The following is a 21,239-nucleotide window of genomic DNA, read 5'->3' on the forward strand; positions in this document are numbered from 1 at the left end:
AATTAAACGTCCCATTGCATTTTCAATTTATGTTACAAATACATGTTTCACCCTTATTTACTTTTTCACCAGCAAGGCCCAGAAGTGATTAATCTAATTGTGAAATTAAAAAAAAAAAAGGAGTGTAATAATAATGGTATTATTATTATTAATAATAACAATGGTATTAAAATTTTTATTTCATACAGAATTTCATGATTTGCAGCATATTCTCATTTCTTCAATAACTTTGGAAAGGAGTCGTTATGCTTTCCTATTTTCTAAATGAGTTTAGTGGTGTAAGTCTTAAAGAAAAACCTTTCAAGCATTAACAGCTTATTTAAGCCTTTTAACAGCAGGCTATGGAGAGATTATTAATGGTTTCCATAGCAGTGCAGGGAAACTTTTAAAAAATTAAAGCAAGTTTTAAAATTTCTGTTTATGGTATTGAATTTCTCCACAAAATAATGTTGATTTTTAAAAAAGTTTTTTATTTACTGCTGTTCATTGTGGGGATATTCTAAGAGATGTGTATTGCTATTATTGATGTCTATACAGGCAGTCCCTATTCAACAGAGAACAAGTCAGCTCGGTTCTGGAATTAGATCACCACCCCTTCCCACAGATTATCTGGTTGAAATTAACAAAGTTTTATTTTCCATGGATGATGTTGAATTATCACTTAATGCTCCAGAGCTAAGCTCTGTTGTCTATGAAGAATTCTCGTTTCAGGAAGATTCTCTGAAGGTAAATATCCAGGGAGTACATTTGAATACCTGCAGTTAACATAGAAATAAAGCAAGGAATTTGTCACTGTGCCTACTTAAATGGTCTTTAGCCTTTTACATTTGTGCCAAGGAATCAATAATATGTATGAAAAACAAACTTTTCCTATACTGCCAATGAAATGCTGTCAAAAATTTTAATTTATTAATAGTTGGTATCGATTTTTAAATTTACACAGTTTTTTTTGGCAACATCAGAGATATTTTAAAATCAAACACATGTACAAATTATATTCCTGTACTGGAAACTTGATTGTCATTTGATGTAAAATGTCAGCATTTATCTTACCACCTAGAACGAACAATTTGATTGTCTAGTGGTTGGAAATGGAATGTCATGTTGATTGTAAGTTAAATAGGGGTCTGAAAGTTTTCAGGTAATTTGCAAAAACTATTTGATATCATCAAGACTCATATTTTGATTGCATTTTTGTATCATGTCATAATAAACGCTGATAGAGTTGATAGGTTTATCTGGTAACTCAGTTTTGTCATTTAAATTAGCATTATTAGATGTTTGAAAGTATATGTAATTTCTAGCTTTAAAACACTTCATTACCTTTACAGAATATTATTAAAGCTTTTTATGTCCTGTACAAATGCCACTTTGAACATCACAAGATGTTTTTCCCTGCTGTTAGAATATTATGTAGCATACCTCATGCATTGGCCTGTACTGGATATTATTTTTTTTTTAAAGTTTCCAGTTTTGATGAGCAGAAATTATGTCTCATTATTTTTAAGTAACTTGTTCAATATAAATTTTTAGTCTCTTGTGATTCCATTCTTATATCTCTTTGCTGGCTTTTGTTAATTTATGAAAATATCTTTGTAGAATATCAAAGATCAATTGGACAAACTCGGAGAGCAGATTGCAGTCATTCATGAAAAACAACCGGATGTTATCCTCGAAGCTTCTGGACCTGAAGCCATTCAGATTAGGGATACACTTACTCAGTTGAATGCAAAATGGGATAGAATTAATAGAATGTACAATGATCGTAAAGGGTATGTGCAAATTAAAATAATATTTAATTGTTTAAAAGACCTGTAAATTCATATGTACTTTATTTTTATTGAAGCATAGTTGAGTTACAATATTATATGTTTCAGGTGAACAACATGGTGATTCAATATTTTTACATATTATGTAAGATACAAATTATTACAATATTATAGACTATATTCCCTGTTCATTTCAGTTCAGTTCAGTCACTCAGTCATGTCCGACTCTTTGCAACCCCATGAATCGCAGCACACCAGGTCTCCCTGTCCATCACCAACTCCCAGAGTTTACCCAAACTTACGTCCATCGACTTGGTGATTCCATCCAGCCATCTTATCCTCTGTCGTCCCCTTCTCCTCCTGCCCCCAATCCCTCCCAGCATCAGGGTCTTTTCCAATGAGTCAACTCTTTGCATGAGGTGGCCAAAGTACTGGAGTTTCAGCTTTAGCATCAGTCCTTCCAATGAACACCCAGGACTGATCTCCTGTGCTGTGTGTTAAATCTCTGTAACATGTTTATTTTATACCAGTAGTTTGTTCCCCTTAATCCTTCCTTGCCTGTGTCACTCATTCCACTTACCCTTTTCTCCTCTGGTGATAACTAGTTTGTTCTCTGTATCTGTGTGTCTTTTTCTGTTTTGTTATATTTGTTTCTTTTGTTTTTATATTCTACATATAAGTAAAAACATATAGTATTTGTCTTTCTCTGACCTATTTCACTTAGCATATACCCTTTTGGTTTATCCATGTTGTTGCTAATGACAGGGTTTCATTCTTTCTACAGCTAAGTGCATATATATATATATGCATATACATATACATATTTGTGTATATATATACACACACACACTCTTCTTTATCCATTCGTGTGTTGATGTATATTTAAGTTGCTTCTATATCTTGGCTATTGTAAGCTATTATGAACATGAAGGTGCAGATATCTTTTCAAGTTAGTTTTCATTTTCTTTGGATGTATTCTCAGAGGTGAAATTGCTGGATTGTAGAGTAGTTATATTTTTAACTTTTTGAGGATCCTCTTTACTGTTTTCCTTAGTGATTGTACAAATTTACATTCCTACCACTAGTGGACAAGGATTCTCTTTTCTCCACATCCAAACTAGCACTTGCTGTTTCTTGCCTTTTTGATGATGGTCTTTCTAACAGGTGGGAGGTGATATTTCACTGTGGTTTTAATTTGCATTTTCCTAATGACACTAGTTGGGCATCTTTTAGTGAACCTGTTGGCCTTTCATATATGTTATATGGAGAAATGTCTCTTCAGCCTCTGCCCATTTTTTAATTGGATTGTTTGATTTTTTGATATTGAGTTGTGTGAGTTTTTTACATGTTTTGGGTATGAACCCCTTGTCAGACGTCATTTGCAAGTAACTTCTTCTTAGGTGGCAGGTTGCCCTTTCATTTTGTTGACAGCTTCCTTTGCTGTGCAAGAGCTTTTTAGTTTGACGTAGTCCCTTTGTATGGTTTGCTTTTGTGGTCCTTGTCTGAGTAGACACATCCCCCCAAATACTGCTAAGACCTAAGTCAAAAAGCATATTGCTTATATTTTCTTCTAGGAGCTTTATGGCTGGCTTCAGGTCTTATACTTGTCTTTAATCCATTTTGAGTTTACTTTTGAATATAGTGTGAGAAAATGGTCGAGTTTCTTTTTTTTTTAACATGTAGCTGTCCAGTTTCCTCAACACTGCTTACTGAAGAGATTGATACTATATATGGAAAATTCTAAAAACTCCATCTAAAACTACTAGAACTAATAAATATAGTAACATTGCAGGATACAAAATTAACATCCAGAAATCTGTTGCATTTCTATACACTAATAACAAACTCTCAGGAAGAGAACTTTAAGAAAAAAATCCTATTTACAAATGCATCAAAGTGAATAGAAGACCCAAGTATAAATTTAACCAAGGAGGTGAAAGACTTGTACTCTGGAAACTATATGACACTAATAAAAGAAACTGAAGACAACAAATAAATGGAAAGATATATTGTGCTCATGGATTAGAAGAGTTAATATTGTTAAAGTGTATGTACAAATAAATGGAAAGATATATTGTGCTCATGGATTGGAAGAGTTAATATTGTTAAAGTGTATGTGCTAATCATGGCAAACTACAGATTCAATATAATCCCTATCAAAACTTCCATCACCAGTCACATCCACAACTGGGCATTGTTTCTGCTTTGGCTCCATCTCTTCATTCTTTCTGGAGTTATTTCTATACTCTTCTCCAGTGGCGTATTGGGCACCTAATGACCTGGGGAGTTCATCTTTCAGTGTCATATGTTTTTGCCTTTTCATACTGTTCATGGGGTTCTCGAGGCAAGAATTGGTCTGCCATTCCCTTTTCCAGTGGACCACATTTTGTCAGAACTCTCACCATGGTTTGTCTTGTTGGGTTGCCCTACATGGCATGTCTCATAGTTTCATTGAGTTAGACAAGGCTGTGGTCCATGTGATCAGTTTGATTAGTTTTCTGTGATTGTGGTTTTCATTTTGTCTGCCCTCTGAGGGATAAGGATAAGAGGCCTATGGAAGCTTCCTGATGCGAGAGACTGACTGTGGGGGAAACTGGGTCTTGTTCTGATGGGTGGGGCCATGCTTAGTAAATCTTTAATCCAATTTGCTATTGATGGTCAAGGCTGTGATCCCTCCCTGTTGTTTGACCTGAGACCAAACTATGGTGGAGGTAATGAAGATAACGGCGACCTCCTTCAAAAGGTCCAGTGCACACACTGCCACACTCAGTGCCCCCGACCCTGCAGCAGGCCACCACCGACCTATGCCTCCGCCGGAGACTCCTGGACACTCATGGGCAAGTATAGGTCAGTCTCTTGTGAGGTCACTGCTCCTTTTTCCTGGATCCTGCTGTGCACAAGATTTTGTTTGTGCCTTCCAAGAATCTGTTTCCCCAGTCCTATGTAAATTCTGGTGGCTCTCTGGTGGGATTAATGGTGACCTTCTCCAAGAGGGCTTATGCCACACCCAGGTCTGCTGCACCCAGAGCCCCAACCCCTGCAGCAGGCCACTGCTGACCTGTACCTCCACAGGAGACACTCAGACACTCAAAGGCAGGTCTGGCTCAGTCTCTGTGGGGTCTCCTGGTGTGCACAAGTTTTGTTTGAGCCCTTCAAGAATCTCTGGTGGGTATGGGGTTTGATTCTAAACATGATTTTGCCCCTCCTACCGTCTTGCTGGGGCTTCTCCTTTACCCTTGGTTGTGGGGTATCTTTTTTTGGTGGGATCCAACATTCTCCTATTGATGATTGTTCAGCAGTGAGTTGTAATTTTGGAGTTCTCTCAGAAGAAGATGAGTGCATATCCTTCTACTCCACCATCTTGTGGAGAGCTGTAAAGAACAATATTGCGTAGGATCCTGGAATGTCAGGTCCATGAATCAAGGCAAACTGGAAGTGGTCAAACAGGAGATGGCAAGAGTGAACACTGACATTTTAGGAATCAGTGAACTAAAATGGACTGAAAAGGGCAAATTTAACTCAGATGACCATTATATCTACTGCTGTGAGCAAGAATCCCTTAGAAGAAATGGAGTAGCCCTCATAGTCAGAAAAAAGAGTCTGAAATGCAATTCTTGGGTGCAATCTCAAAAACAACAGAATGATCTGTGTTCGTTTCCGAGGCAAACGGTTCAATATCACAATAATCCAGGTCTGTGCCCCAGCCAGTAATGCTGAAGAAGCTGAAGTTGAACAGTTCTATGAAGACCTACAAGAACTTCTTAAACTAACACCCAAAAAAGATGTCCTTTTCACTATATGGGACTAGAATGCAAAAGTAGAAAGTCAAGAGATACCTGGAGTAATAGGCAAGTTTGGCCTTGGAGTACAAAATGAAGCAGGGCAAAGGCTTATAGAGTTTTGCCAAGAGAATGCACTGGTCATAACAAACATCCCCTTCCAAGAACACAAGAGAAGACTCTACACATGGACATCACCAGATGGTTAATACCAAAATCAGACTGATTATATTCTTTGCAGCCAAAGAAGGAGAAGCTTTATTCAGTCAGCAAAAACAAGACCGGGAGCTGACTGCGGCTCAGATCATGAGCTCGTTATTGCCAAATTCAGCCTTAAATTGAAGAAAGTAGGGAAAACCACTAGACCATTCAGGTATGACCTAAATCAAATTCCTTACTATTAATCAGTGGAAGTGGCAAACAGATTCAAGGGATTAGATCTGATAGACAGAATCCCTGAAGAATTATGGGCAGAGGTTCATGATACTGTACAGGAGGCAGTGATCATGACCATCCCCAAGAAAAAGAAATGCAAAAAGGCAAAATGGTTGTCTGAGAAGGCCTTACAAATAGCTGAGAAAAGAAAAACACTGAAAGGCAAAGGAGAAAAGAAAAGATATATCTATCTGAATGCAAAATGCCAAAGAATAGCAAGGAGAGGTAAGAAAGCCTTCCTCAGTGATCAATGCAAAGAAATAGAGGAAAACAACAGAATGGGAAAGACTAGAGATCTCTTCAAGAAAATTAGACATACCAAGGGAACATTTCATGCAAAGATGGGTACAAGAAAGGACAAAAACAATATAGACCTAACAGAAGCAGAGATATTAAGAAGAGGTGACAAGAATACACAGAACTATACAAAAGAGATCTTTATGACCAGATAATCATGATGGTGTGATCACTTACCTATAGCCAGACATCCTGGAATGTGAAGTCAAGTGGGCCTCAGGAAGCATCACTAAGAACAAACCTAGTGGAGGTGATGGAATTCCAGTTGAGCTATTTCAAATCCTAAAAGATGATGCTGTGAAAGTGCTGCACTCAGTATGCCAGCAAATTTGGAAAACACAGAAATAGCCACAGAACTAGAAAAGGTCAGTTTTCATTCCAATCCCAAAAAAGGCAATGCCAAAGAATGCTCAAACTACCGCACAATTGCACTCATCTCACACGCTAGCAAAGTAATGCTGAAAATTCTCCAAGCCAGACTTTAACAGTACATGAATGGAGAACTTCCAGATGTTCAAGCTGGATTTAAAAAAGGCAGAGGAACCAGAGATCAAATTGCCAACATCTGTTGGATCACTGAAAAGGCAAGAGAGTTCCAGAAAAATATCTTCTTCTGCTTTATCGACTATGCCAAAGCCTTTGACTGTGTGGATCACAACAAACTGTGGAAAATTCTTAAAGAGATGGGAATACCAGATCGCCTTACCTGCCTCCTGAAAAATCTGTATGAAGGTCAAGAAACAACATTACAACTGAACATGGAACAGCAGACTGATTCCAGATCAGAGTATGTCAGGGCTGTATATTGTACCCTTCTTATTTAACTTATATGCAGAGTACATCATGTCAAATGCCAGGCTGGATGAAGCACAAGGTGGAATCAAGATTGCTGGGAGAAATATCAATAACCTCAAATGCACAGATGACACCACCCATATGGCAGATAGCAAAGAAGAACTAAAGAGCCTCTTGATGAAAGTGAAAGAGGAGAGTGAAAATGTTGGTGTAAAACTCAACATTCAGAAAGCTAAGATCATGGCATCTGGTCCCATCAGTTCATGGCAAATAGATGGGGAAACAATGGAAACAGTAAGAGAGGTTATTTTCTTGGGCTCAAAAATTCACTGCAAATGGTGATTGCTGGCATGAAATTGAAAGACACTTCCTCCTTTATGACCAACCTACACAGCATATCAAAAAGCAGAGACATTACTTTGCCAACAAATGTCCGTCTAGTCAAAGCTATGGTTTTTCCAGTAGTCATGTATGGATGTGAGAGTTGGAATATAAAGAAGGCTGAGTGCTGAAGAATTGATGCTTTTGAACTGTGGTGTTGGAGAAGACTTTTGAGAGTCCCTTGGACTGCAAGGAGATCCAACCAGTCCATCCTAAAGGAAATCAACACTGGAGATTCATTGGAAGGACTGATGCTGAAACTGAAGCTCTAATACTTTGGCTCCCTGGTGCAAAGAACTGACTCCTTGGAAAAGACCCCAATGCTGGGAAAGATTGAAGGGAGGAGGAGAAGGGGACAACAGAAGATGAGATGGTTGGATGGCATCACCGACTGGATGGACGTGAGTTTGAGCAAGCTCCGGGATTTGGTGATGCACAGGGAAGCCTGGGCTGCTACAGTAACGGGGTTGCAAAGAGTTGGACACGACTGAGCGACTAAACTGAACTGAACTATCAAAACACGCATGCTGTTTTTCACAGAACAGATTTGGTGTTTCTATACACCAACTCTTTTGAAAAATTCTTTGCCATGATCACTATGGTTCCTTATAAAGTAGGACCTTGTTGATTATCTGTTCTGTGTGTAGTAATGTGCATCTGCTAATCCCAAACTCTTAATGTGTCCCTCCACTATCTCTCCTTCCTCTTGGCAAACACAAGTCCGTTTTCTATGTCTGTATACACCACCAGCTCTTTAGTAGCAAGAGTAGAGGCCGTGCATATCTATGTCTTGAACCCTTCCCAGCTGACATTTTTTGTGGAGCCTGAGTTAAGAAACACTTATCTGTTCTATTTTGCTTTATTTTTCTTAAATGAGCAGCCAATTTTCTCTATACATTTTGCTGAATAATCCAGCTCTCCATTATCGTTGGTGATACTTCCTTTATCATAAACTTAAAGGAATTTCTACTTTATATTTATTTAATTTCGCTAATTCTGCCTTATCACACCATCAATTTTAATCTAATACCATAGCATTTTCATTTTTAAAGCATTATAAATTTTTTTAATCCATCACAGTAAGTTTTCTCTAATTATTCTAACATTAAAATTCATGCTCTTTTTCTACATTTATTCTTCCAGTAAAATTTTAGTCATTTCAATCAATTTTAGAAAAAATCGTCAATTTGAAATGTATTCTTTCATTCATTTGGATCCTTTCTGTGTCTTCAGAAGATTTATCTACATAAGCGTCTGCCTGCAATGTGGGAGACCTGAGTTCTATCCCTGGGTCGGAAAGATCCCCTGGAGAAGGAAATGGCAACCCACTCCAGTATTCTTGCCTGGAGAATCCCATGGATGGTGGAGCCTGGTGGGCCACATTCCACGGGGTCGCAAAGAGTCGGACACGACTCAGCGAATAATCTTCTAGTCTCTTCTCTCTAGGACTATCACTTGGTAGTTTTGTCCTTTTTTTCTTCGTTTTGTAGAATTGATGTATAGTAACTTCTGCATATTTTGCACTGTGTATATTTGTTTGTGTGTGTGTACACCTTGGTATATGGGTATAAAATTTATTTTCTTAGCCTTTCTTATGGCACATCAGTTGTATATATGATTTTGTTTCTTCTTTTTTCAGTTACCCTATTTGCATATATGCATCTGGCTAATGTGGCAGAATTTCAAGGATGTTGTGGATTATGTTGATTGCCAATATTCATGCCATTTTTGTGATTATAAAAAATTTAGCTTATAAATTTTAACTTATAAAAATAGTTTTTTCCTAGATATTTTTTTAATTGAGCACAGAGCAGTGTTCTTTTATGTTAGAAAGTTCTTCTCTACCACGTTTTTATTTTATTATTTTGTTTTCTGTGCTTAATAGATTTCAGTTGCTGGGAGGTTGTCTCTCTTATTTGGTTTGGCCCAGCACTTGGATACATTAGTTTTTACGTTCTTATTCATACCTCTAATTTTTGTTTTGCTTTCCTTTTCCAACCTTGGTAACCTATCCTAAAATGTTTATTTTTCCCCCCTTTCCTGTATGTCTAGTTTTATAGGCAATACTTGAGTACTCCTTTCTATTCTGTTCTTTTCGTAGAACGTCAAAGCAGTGGCAAATACCCTGTGCTTACATTGGTTTCCGTTATAGGTGATAATCACAGCTGGTGACCACCAAGTCCATTTGTCCACAAGAGGTCTCTATGCTGTTTTGCCTATGAATTTTTTTTTAGTATTATTGGTCTGTGGCAAAAGATAAATACCTTGAAAATAATCAGATATCTTTCTTTGAGAACTCCTTTATGCCTCCTTTGCAATAAGATGTGTTTGGGAGGGAATATATCAAGTTGGAATATTAGAGACAGTAAACTTACATGCTTCTGTTTCAAATACAAACCATAGATGGGGTAAGACTTATACTTTGAGTCCTGTGAGTTTCTGGAAGCCCATAGTCCTTCACAATTCCCTGCTGCCTCCCATATAAGCTGGCTGGATTAGAGAGTATGAGATAGTTCTTTGTATCCCATCTGAACATGGATCTCTCTGTCATTTTTTTTTTAAATATAAAATCCGCAAGTATGATGCTTAGATTTATTTGGAATTTATGTTCTGTTTTGATGGTAATTATCTTTACTAAGTTTAACATTTCTATTCTCAGTCTTTAGATCTTTGGAACAGCCTTTCTAGCAATATTTTCTATTCACACTGCACCATCTCAGAAGTCAGAATTTATGTTTGCTATGTTTTTACAAATCATAGTGAAGATTATCTTAATATCTTCTCATCATGTTTTGTTTGAAGTGCTCTTATTTTTGACATGCCCAATAGAATGTTGTTTCCTTGTGGGCACTCAGCAAATATTAACTGAATTTTCAAAATGATTTTCATGGAAGAAGGAAACATAAACATTATTTAGCAGTTAGCAATGTTAGGGACCATTTTATTGCTTTTTAAAATATTATTATTACCTTTTTATTACAGACTATTTTGTATTGTCACTAAAATTTCTGAGATCTCTTCTAAACTTCTCCTGGTACCACTACTCTAAATAAAAAGGTAGAGAGAAATGACATAGGGTCCCAAGCCAAGAAGGCTTTTCCACCTCATATTTATTTTATTTTGTTCCAGATACGACAAGCACTGGAGTCTGACTTTGTCTCATTTCTAACGAGTTAGGTTTGAATAGAAGTCTTAGTAGTCTTTGTCTCATTGCCTAACCTGAGCTTTGCAGCTTCTGCCATCTTGCTGTGTTCTGATCAGTGACACACACCAGGTTAGTTACCGCACAGAGTATACATTAGTCTACTGCTGCTGCTGCTGCTGCTGCTGCTGCTGCTGCTGCTAAGTCTAGCGCAGCCATAATAAGATACTGCAGATGGCCTAAACAACAGATATTTATTTTCTCTCGGTTCTGGAGGCTGCAAGTCCAGGATCAAGGTACTAGCAGAGCTCAGTTTCTGGTGAGGCTTGTCTTCCTGGCTTGCAGATGGCCACCTTCTTGCTGTGTCCTTACATGTCTTTCCTCTGTGCTCTTGCAGAGAGAGAGACAGACAGACAGACAGTAGCAGAGACAGAAAGAGACACACAGAAAGAGATTTCTTATGTCTCTTTCTCTAATTAGGCCAACAGTCCTATGGGATTAGTGACCGATACGACCTCATTTGGACTTCCCTGGTGGCTCAGATGGTAAAGAATACACCTGCAATGCAGGAGATATGGGTTCAATCCCTGGGTCAGGAAGATCCCCCCTGGAGAAGCAAATGGCAACCCACTCCAGTATTCTTGCCTGGGAAATCCCATGGCCAGAAGAGCCTGCTGGGCCACAGTCCCGGGGTCACAAAGAGTTGGACATGACTGAGAAAGTAACACTTATGATCTCATTTAACCTTAATTACCTCCCTAAACACCCTGTCTCCAAATATAGTCATGTTAAGGGTTAGGGCTTCAACATATGGATTTTGGTGGGGTACACAATTCAGTCTGTAGCACAGAGTTAATAGACTGCAAGGAAATTTTGAAGTGTTTTGGCCTTTAGGTTTTGTTCTAGCTGGGAACTAAGTGTTTTGGAAATAAAATACCCTAATTTTTTCCTAAGAGAATAAAGTAATTAATCATATTTTGCATTTCATGATATCTGAAATGTTAAGTGTTCAAAGTTGGGTGGATTAACATGCCTAAAGCTAATCTATCTTGATTTTTGCAGCCAGAGATGCCTCTCTATTTAGTTAGAAAGCTGCCTAATGTGTGTGTGTCTGTGTGCATGAATGTGAGGGGCGAGGTATATGCAGATTGCTTGACTCTTGGTATGATGCATGTTTCTCTAAGAGGAATCATTAACAGTAATCCATTACGAAAACTGGGCTTACAGAGCAGTGAGCTGTGAATTCACTCATTTTGAGGCTTTCGGTTTAAATGAGATTTAAATTTCCTTCTTATAAAATCGCTTCTAGACGGTCCTGGGAAGTTTGGAAACCTATTTTGTTTGTTGTCCCTTAGTTATTTTGATAGGGCTGTGGAGGAATGGAGACAGTTCCACTGTGACCTTAATGACCTCACACACTGGATAACAGAAGCTGAAGAGTTACTGGCTGGTACTTTTGCTCCGGATGGTGGCCTGGACTTAGAGAAGGCCAGGATACATCAGCAGGTGAGTGCTTTCTGTAAGAGGCTGGGGATGTGCTGAAAACTTGGCTTATTTAGTATGCACCATTTAAGACAGGTTGTAAAAGGAGGGGCCTACAGTATTAATTTTTCAGGGGTATACAGACAATTTGTCATTTTTGTTCCCGTTCTAGTTTTCAGTTTTAAAAGTCTAAGAAAAAAAGTCTTTCAATTTAAATTAGGAATTTAAAGAAATTTAAATAAAAATACTTTTTAGTGAAAAATATGAAAACAATTTTATTTTTAAAATTTTATATTCAGAACTTATAAAATTTTATACTCAAGACTCTATCAAGGACAAAAAGATATCTGTATACCTCACCTTTATTTTCTATAGTTAAACACTTAGAGATCTTACTTTTCTTTTTATCATTGATCATTATTATAAAAGTAAATTATTTTTGAGTTATATCAGGGCAGCTGCTCATGTAAGTCTAATTCAGTCTTGGGAAAATACAACACAATAGCTAAATCAGTTCTGCTGACAGTAATAGGACTTTAGAAATCATGGTTAAAATTTCAATTTACCCTTGTTGAGAATATTTTCTCTTTTATTAATTTTTAAAAATATATTTAATGTAGAAGGTTTATGAGGAGTTAGAGAATGCTTTTATTTTCTCATCAATATGTTAATACATTTTTCTTATTTTTAGGGTCGTAGAGAAGTACTTAAATTTGACTTTAAAATATCCTTTCTTAATCCATTGCTTAAAAATTTACAGACCAGTGAAGCAATGTCTCAATAAAATGCACATTGAGATTTACTTACATATGGTAGGACATAATAAAATATGAGAGTAGAGGGTTTAAACAGTTTTTTAAGAGACACTTTCAAGCCCGTGTTTAGAGGACAAGGAATTCACTTTAATTAAGCATGATTGATGCTTATGTGTCAATATAAAAAGCTGTTATTTATTTTATGTTATTAGGCTGTTCTCTTTCAGTGTATTTTGCCTGATGACATTCATAAGAGTGGGTTAGATTTCAAAGTAGATTTCATTTAATCTGTTGATTGAAATGTAATTAAAGTGTTAAAAATGTCTTTTTCGTATACATAAAGTATCTTTCCAGGGCTTTGTTTCTCTAACACTTATATCGACACCACTCCGTGAAAATGGATTCACTGCCTCAGAACAGTTTAATTTAGCAGTGGAGTTAATCTTGAGTGGTTCTCTGTTACAGGAACTCGAGGAGGGGATCAGCAGCCACCAGCCGAGTTTTGCAGCACTAAACAGAACGGGGGATGGGATTATACAGAAACTCTCCCCGACAGATGGAAGCTTCTTGAAGGACAAGCTAGCAGGTTTAAACCAACGCTGGGGTGCAATCGCTGCAGAAGTGAAGGATCGGCGACCAAGGTGATTAAGCCGTGATAACTCAAGGGCACGGGGTGAGGGTATTTGGGCAGAACCTTTTGAGATACAAGATGATGAGTTCCAAGTTCTTTCTATCATTTGATACTAGGGGGAGGGTATGGCTACTCCAGTATTCTTGCCTGGAGAATTCCATGGACCAAGGATCCTGGTGGGCTATAGTCCTTGGGGTTGCAGAGTCAGACACGACTGAGTGACTAACATTTTCACTTTTTGCTCTCACATTACAAGAGTTTTGTTGGCGTTTAAGACTTCTACTGTCCACGTTCTGTATTTTTGTGTTTTTCTATGTTTAAAAGGCCCACCATAGTCTAACTTTTCTACTCAGATATGTCAAAAAATCTTCATTCCTCTTTTTTTCTCACTGTTTATTATGACACAGCGACTTTGTGACAGGAATTTGAAGTAGGTGGAGGAACACTCTGGAATTTCTGGCTGAAGAAGGGGGTTTCAGGGCAAGCTTCTCCCTCTCTCTCTTCCTGGCAGGGTCTTTGGGTCTTGATGAGGAATCTGTCTCACTGAGGAATTCCTGGTGTCTAAGGGTGCCCTGTGTCTTTCTACGTCAGTGCTGTGTACATAATGCAGTTCCTCATCTATATGACATAGTAAATATAACTTATTATTGTGTTTTTATGTCAGATTATGTTGCATTGCCCCACATATTAATACTAGGGTGTCTTCTGGTTGCAAACATGTTTGATGACCAATGAATATAATACTCAACATTGTACATATTATTTCATGTATTACTTTACCCTTATTTGAAATTATGTTTGAGACATTCAGGATTTAATGGATGATTCCTATTTTGCTTAATACATTTCACCTTGAGAGGGTGAGTTAATGGTAGTTTTGTTTTAAAATCTCCGAGATATTTTTTTCTGATAATTTTAACTCTGTAGATGATATATTATTTTAGTGATAAACTATTGTTTTGTTCAAGGCCAATCTAATACTTTATCAAGTTCAGTATTATAGCGTAACATAAAATATTGAACTTTGAGTATTTGGCTTGTGGCTACTTTTTAAAGGTTTATTCTCTTTTATTGTAAAAATAATACATGCTTGTTGCAAAAAGAGCTTTTGCCTACTTTAGAAAAATTTTTTATTTGTTTATTTATTTAAAATTTTTGGCTGTGCTGGGTCTTTGTTGTTCCTTGGCCAACTTTTCTCTAGCTGCAGCAAGCAGGGGCTACTCTCTAGTCGTAATGTGCAGGCTTTTTATTGTGGTGGCTTCTCTTGTTGTGGAGCACAGGCTCTAAGGACACACGGGCTTCAGTATTTGTGGCTCGTGGGCTTCAGAGTGAGAGCTCAGTATTTGTGGCACATGTACTTAGCTGCTCCATGGCATGTGGGATCTTCCTGGGCAATGGATGGAACTCATGTTCCCTGCATTGGCAGGTGGATTCTTTACCGCTGGACCACCAGGGCAGACCTGGCAACTGTTTATAAGCTAACATCATCTTTTATTTCATGTGGTTTGGTAAAAGTCAAGTCATAGTTTGTGTGTCTTGACTGAGAGATTGCCATGTGGCAAAGACAGGATTTGACCTCATTTAATCCAACAACACAAGAGAAGACTCTACACATGGACATCACCAGATGGTCAACACTGAAATTAGATTGATTATATTCTTTGCAACCAAAGGTGGAGAAGATCTATACAGTCAGCCAAAATAAGACTGGAAGCTGACTATGGCTCAGATCATGAACTCCTCATTGCCAAATTCAGACTTAAATTGAAGAAAGTAGGGAAAACCACTAGACCATTCAGGTATGACCTAAATCAAGTTCCTTAAGATTATACAGTGGAAGTGAGAAATAGATTTAAGGGACTAGATCTGATAGAGTGCCTGAAGAACTATGGAATGAGGTTTGTGACATTGTACAGGAGACAGGGATTAAGACCATCCCCATGGAAAAGAAATGCAAAAAAGCAAAATGGCTGTCTGGGGAGGCCTTATAAGTACTCGTGAAAAGAAGAGAAGTGAAAAGCAAAGGAGAAAAGGAAAGATATAAGCATCTGAATGCAGAGTTCCAAAGAATAGCAAGAAGAGATAAGAAAACCTTCCTTAGCGATCAATGCAAAGAAATAGAGGAAAACACCAGAATGGGAAAGACTAGAGATTTCTTCGAGAAAATTAGAGACACCAAGGGAACATTTCATGCAAAGATGGGCTCGATAAAGGAGAGAAATGGTATGGACCTAACAGAAGAAGAAGATATTAAGAAGAGGTAGCAAGAATACACAAAAGAACTGTACAAAAAAGATCTTCACGACCCAGATAATCACGATAGTGTGATCACTGACCTAGAGCCAGACATCATGGAATGTGAAGTCAAGTGGGCCTTAGAAAGCATCACTACAAACAAAGCTAGTGGAGGTGATGAAATTCCAGTTGAGCTATTTCAAATCCTGAAAGATGATGCTGTGAAAGTGCTGCACTCAACATGCCAGCAAATGTGGAAAACTCAACAGTGGCCACAGGACTGGAAAAGGTCAGTTTTCATTCCAGTCCCAAAGAAAGGCAATGCCAAAGAATGCTCAAACTACCGCACAATTGCACTCATCTCACATGCTAGTAAAGTAATGCTCAAAATTCTCCAAGCCAGGCTTCAGCAATACGTGAACCGTGAACTTCCAGATGTTCAAGCTGGTTTTAGAAAAGGTAGAGGAACCAGAGATCAAATTGACAACATCTGTTGGACCATTGAAAAAGGAAGAGAGTTCCAGAAAAACATCTATTTCTGCTTTATCAACTATGCCAAAGCCTTTGTGTGGATCACAATAAACTGTGGAAAATTCTGAAAGAGATGGGAGTACCAGACCACCTGTCCTGCCTCTTGAGAAACCTATATGCAGGTCAGGAAGCAACAGTTAGAACTGGACATGGAACAACAGACTGGTTCCAGATAGGAAAAGGAGTACGTCAAGGCTGTATATTGTCACCCTGCTTATTTAACTTACATGCAGAGTACATCATGAGAAACACTGGGCTGGAAGAAGCACAAGCTGGAATCAAGATTACTGGGAGAAATATCAGTAACCTCAGATATGCAGATGACACCACCCTTATGGCAGAAAGGGAAGAGGAACTAAACAGCCTCTTGATGAAAGTGAAAGTGGAGAGTGAAAAAGTTGGCTTAAAGCTCAACATTCAGAAAACTAAGATCATGGCATATGGTCCCATCAGTTCATGGCAAATAGATGGGGAAACAGTGGAAACAGTGACAGACTTTATTTTTTTGGGCTCCAAAATCACTGCAGATGGTGATTGCAGCCATGAAATTAAAAGATGCTTACTCCTTGGAAGGAAAGTTATGACCAACCTAGATAGCATATTCAAAAGCAGAGATATTACTTTGCCAACAAAGGTCCGTCTAGTTAAGGCTATGGTTTTTCCAATAGTCATGTATGGATGTGAGACTGTGAAGAAAGCAGAGCACTGAAGAATTGATGCTTTTGAACCGTGGTGTTGGAGAAGACTCTTGAGAGTCCCTTGGACTGCAAGGAGATCCAACCAGTCCATTCTGAAGGAGATCAGTCCTGGGTGTTCTTTGGAAGGAATGATGCTAAAGCTGAAACCCCAATACTTTGGCCACCTCGTGCGAAGAGTTGACTCGTTGGAAAAGACTCTGATGCTGGGAGGGACTGGGGGCAGGAGGAGAAGGGGAAGACAGAGGATGAGATGGCTGGATGGCATCACTGACTCGATGGACGTGAGTCTGGGTGAACTCTGAGAGTTGGTGATGGACAGGGAGGCCTGGCATGCTGCGATTCATGGGGTCGCAAAGAGTGGGACACAACTGAGTGACTGAACTGAACTGAATCCTGACAACTACCCTGTGACGGGCCTATTTAGATCCGTTGTACAGCTTTGGAAACTGAGGCTCAGAGTGGAGAAGTGAAGTATTAATAACTGTCCAGGGTCTCATAGAAAGTTAGTGACAGTACTTAATCTCGTGAGTACTGTGCATGTAAAAGGTGGATAGACCTCAGAGCTCTCTGGCTAATTTTCCTCCTCTGCGAATGAGAACTGGGGTATCTTCTCAGAGGAGTATCATGAGGATTAAAGGAGACACTTTTTGTAGAAAGCTTATGCCCTATCTATTCATACTAAGCACTCAGAAGATCTAGTTCTGTTATTGTAAGCTATCCTATGACTTATTCTCCAAGGATGGTATTGCTGTTTTGCCAATGATTGATTAAATGATTTGATCAGTATTTATGAACTTTGTGTTTAGCACAGGGGATACAAGTATGACTAAAGAACTCAGAGGGACTATGGTGAAGAAAATGTTTAAAGGAAAAAGTAATCTGATGTGATTAAAGGGTACATCATTATTATAAGAAGATAGTGTGTTGTCATAGACTCAGGGGTGATGGGCTGTGGAATTCAGACATGCAGTGGAGGGATCCTGAAGCTGGTGTTGAACCATTTATAGCAATTTCCTATAAATTCTTCTTAGGGATGGTCTTGAAAGGAAAAGGTACAGAACAGGCAAGGTGGGAGGCATGAAATAGTGTGGCTGAGTAAAAAATCTGTCAAGGTTAGAAGGTGAGAAGAGCTCAGGGGACCAGGGGCAGAGTGGGGAGTCCCATAGGATTTTATGTGTCATGCTAATGAGTTGGCACTGCCAGGAGATCAAACCAGTCAATCCTAAAGGAAATCAGTCCTGAATATTCATTGGAAGGACTGATGCTGAAGTTGAAGCTCTAATACTTTGGCCACCTGATGTGAAGAACTGACTCCTTAGAAAAGACCCTAATGCTGGGAAAGATTGAAGGCAGGAGGAGAAGGGGACTACAGAAGATGAAATGGTTGGATGGCATCACCAACTTGATGGACATGAGTCTGAGCAAACTCTGGGAGTTGGTGATAGACAGGGAAGCCTGGCCTGCTGCAGTCTCAGTTCAGTTCAGTTCAGTTCAGTCACTCAGTCATGTCCGACTCTTTGCGACCCCATGAATTGCAGCACACCAGGCCTCCCTGTCCATCACCAACTCCCGGAGTTCACTCAAACTCACATCCGTCGAGTCGGTGATGCCATCCAGCCATCTCATCCTCTGTCATTCCCTTCTCCTCCTGCCCCCAATCCCTCCCAGCATCAGGGTCTTTTCCAATGAGTCAACTCTTCTCATGAGGTGGCCAAAGTACTGGAGTTTCAGCTTTAGCATCATTCCTTCCAAAGAACACCCAGGGCTGATCTTTAGAATGGACTGGTTGGATCTCCTTGTAGTCCAAGGGACTCTCAAGAGTCTTCTCCAACATCACAGTTCAAAAGCATCAATTCTTCAGTACTCAGCTTTCTTCACAGTCCAACTCTCATATCCATACATGACTACTGGAAAAACCATAGCCTTGACTAGACAGACCTTTGTTGGCAAAGTAATGTCTCTGCTTTTGAATATCTATCTAGGTTGGTCATAACTTTCCTTCCAAGGAGTAAGCGTCTTTTAATTTCATGGCTGCAATCACCATCTGCAGTGATTTTGGAGCCCAGAAAAATAAAGTCTGACACTGTTTCCACTGTTTCCCCATCTATTTGCCATGAAGTGATGGGACCAGATGCCATGATCTTAGCTTTCTAAATGTTGAGCTTTAAGCCAACTTTTTCACTCTCCACTTTCACTTTCATCAAGAGGCTGTTTAGTTCCTCTTCCCTTTCTGCCATAAGGGTGGTGTCATCTGCATATCTGAGGTTACTGATATTTCTCTCAGCAATCTTGATTCCAGCTTGTGCTTCTTCCAGCCCAACCTTTCTCATGATGTACTCTGCACATAAGTTAAATAAGCAGGGTGACAACATACAGCCCTGACGTACTCCTTTTCCTATTTGGAACCAGTCTGTTGTTCCATGTCCAGTTCTAACTGTTGCTTCCTGACCTGCATACAGATTTCTCAAGAGGCAGATCAGGTGGTCTGGTCTTCTTAAGGAAAAAGATGTACTTGCTGGTATGGTATTAGCAATAACTGTAGAAATTTCCCTAATCAATTTCAAATGGATCTCTGTGGAATGTGATAATTATTGCTTCTTGGACTGACATGGTGAAGCTAAAAGAGGCTCGACTCATTTTTTTGAGAAGAGGAAAGAATAATGAATCTCTTCTCCAGCATCTTGTAACTAAAGCAGTATTTGTTTTCATAAATTCACATTTAACTTTAGGTTTGAATTTGTCTTAAATTGGGGCCACCTTGCAATTTTATGGGCTTATTATGTGTACTGTTATTACTCATTGAGAAATAGCACACAGCTCAATTTATTTTTGTATTGAGTGTCTGTTATTAAATATTTGCACAGTTCAGCAACTTGTGTTATTCCTTAATGAGTAATTGTTATCTACTGTTTGAACATGAATTTATAACTTGTTTTTACTTAGTGATAACATTTAAAATGTAGATTATATTTAGCTAGTTTGCAGATGAAAATTTTGTGTGACTCAAATATGTCTTATTGAAATTACTTGATAATGTTAGTTTTCGTCATAGATATATTTTCAAAATAATACATTAGTTGTGATTATGAAACCCTGGGAATTTAAATTGCTACTTTTTTTTAAAACACAAGGTCAATAGTAATATTTTAATTGTTTTTACAGTTGTTATTTAAAAACTCTTCGATACAGAGGGTGAATTACCTGTTTGGGTTCTGATAGTCTAAACAATTCATATATAGCTTTATTTATTTATTTAAATCTTGAAGCAGTGTTCTCTCATGATGAATACTTAAAAATGAAAACTTATGATCCTGTGGAGTTTAGTTTCTAAGTCGTGTCTGACACTTGCAACCTCTTAGCCTAGCCCCCTAGGCTCCTCTGTCCATGAGATTTTCCAGGCAAGCATACCAGAGTGGGTTGCCATTTCCTTCACCAGTGCCTCTTTCCAACCCAGTGATCGAACCCTGGTCTCCTGCACTGCAGGCAGATTCTTTACCAACTGAGCTACTGGGGAAAGATGTGATTCTGTAGTGATTATCATTAATTTTTTAAAATTAAAGGTTATTTACAATGTTGTGTTAGTTTCAGGTGTACCACAAAAGTGATTCAGTTATACATATACAAATATATCTATTCTTTTTAGATTCTTGTCTCTTATAGGTTATTACAAAATACTGAATATAGTTCCCTGTGCTATACAGTAGGTCCTTGTTGGTTGTCTATTTTATATATGGTAGTGTGTATATGTTCATCCCAAACACCTAATTTATTCCTCCCCCTTTCCCTTATTAGATTTTTAAACATTAAAATACTCTCCTTCAAATATCACTGACTCTCTATTAAATATATAAGATTTATTTAGCATTTTATCTATACGTATTGCATCATTGTGTTAGGTGTATTTGTGATTAAAAAGAAAAAATTATAGCCATAAAAATGTAAATTCTTATTAAGGATGACATAATGTAATTCATTTAAAAAAATTGCATTCTATTTTTAAGCCAGCAGCTAATAGCTGGAGCTATAGAAGTGATACCACCACCAAGTTCTAAATAGCTTTCAAACTCTTTCTTCAAGATACATAATCTTGTTTGTCAAATGAGTTCTAATCATACTCTCATCTTTTGACAGATGGTTTATATAATTATAAACGTTATTCTTATAACATTAAAAGATGTAATTAAGGCAGTTCCTTTTTTATATTCATATGACTATTTCCTTATGTCCTTTAAAACTTTGGCTTTGTTTTTTCTAAACCCTTTTTTGTAACTTGGTGCTATATTCAAATATAATACTTATTTTAATGAGC

General features: G+C 38.1%; 1 protein-coding gene across 1 annotated transcript in view; it reads left to right on the forward strand.

The window, feature by feature from the left end:
- UTRN (utrophin) overlaps positions 1-21,239 on the forward strand; it is a 556,038-nt gene that overhangs the window by 229,185 nt on the left and 305,614 nt on the right. Inside the window, 4 exon segments of the mRNA XM_070376815.1 lie at positions 538-726; positions 1,600-1,772; positions 11,954-12,104; positions 13,301-13,476. Of these exon segments, the coding sequence (XP_070232916.1) occupies positions 538-726; positions 1,600-1,772; positions 11,954-12,104; positions 13,301-13,476 (689 nt within the window).

Source organism: Bos mutus, chromosome 9, assembly GCF_027580195.1.
Source record: "Bos mutus isolate GX-2022 chromosome 9, NWIPB_WYAK_1.1, whole genome shotgun sequence".
NCBI lineage: Eukaryota > Metazoa > Chordata > Mammalia > Artiodactyla > Bovidae > Bos > Bos mutus.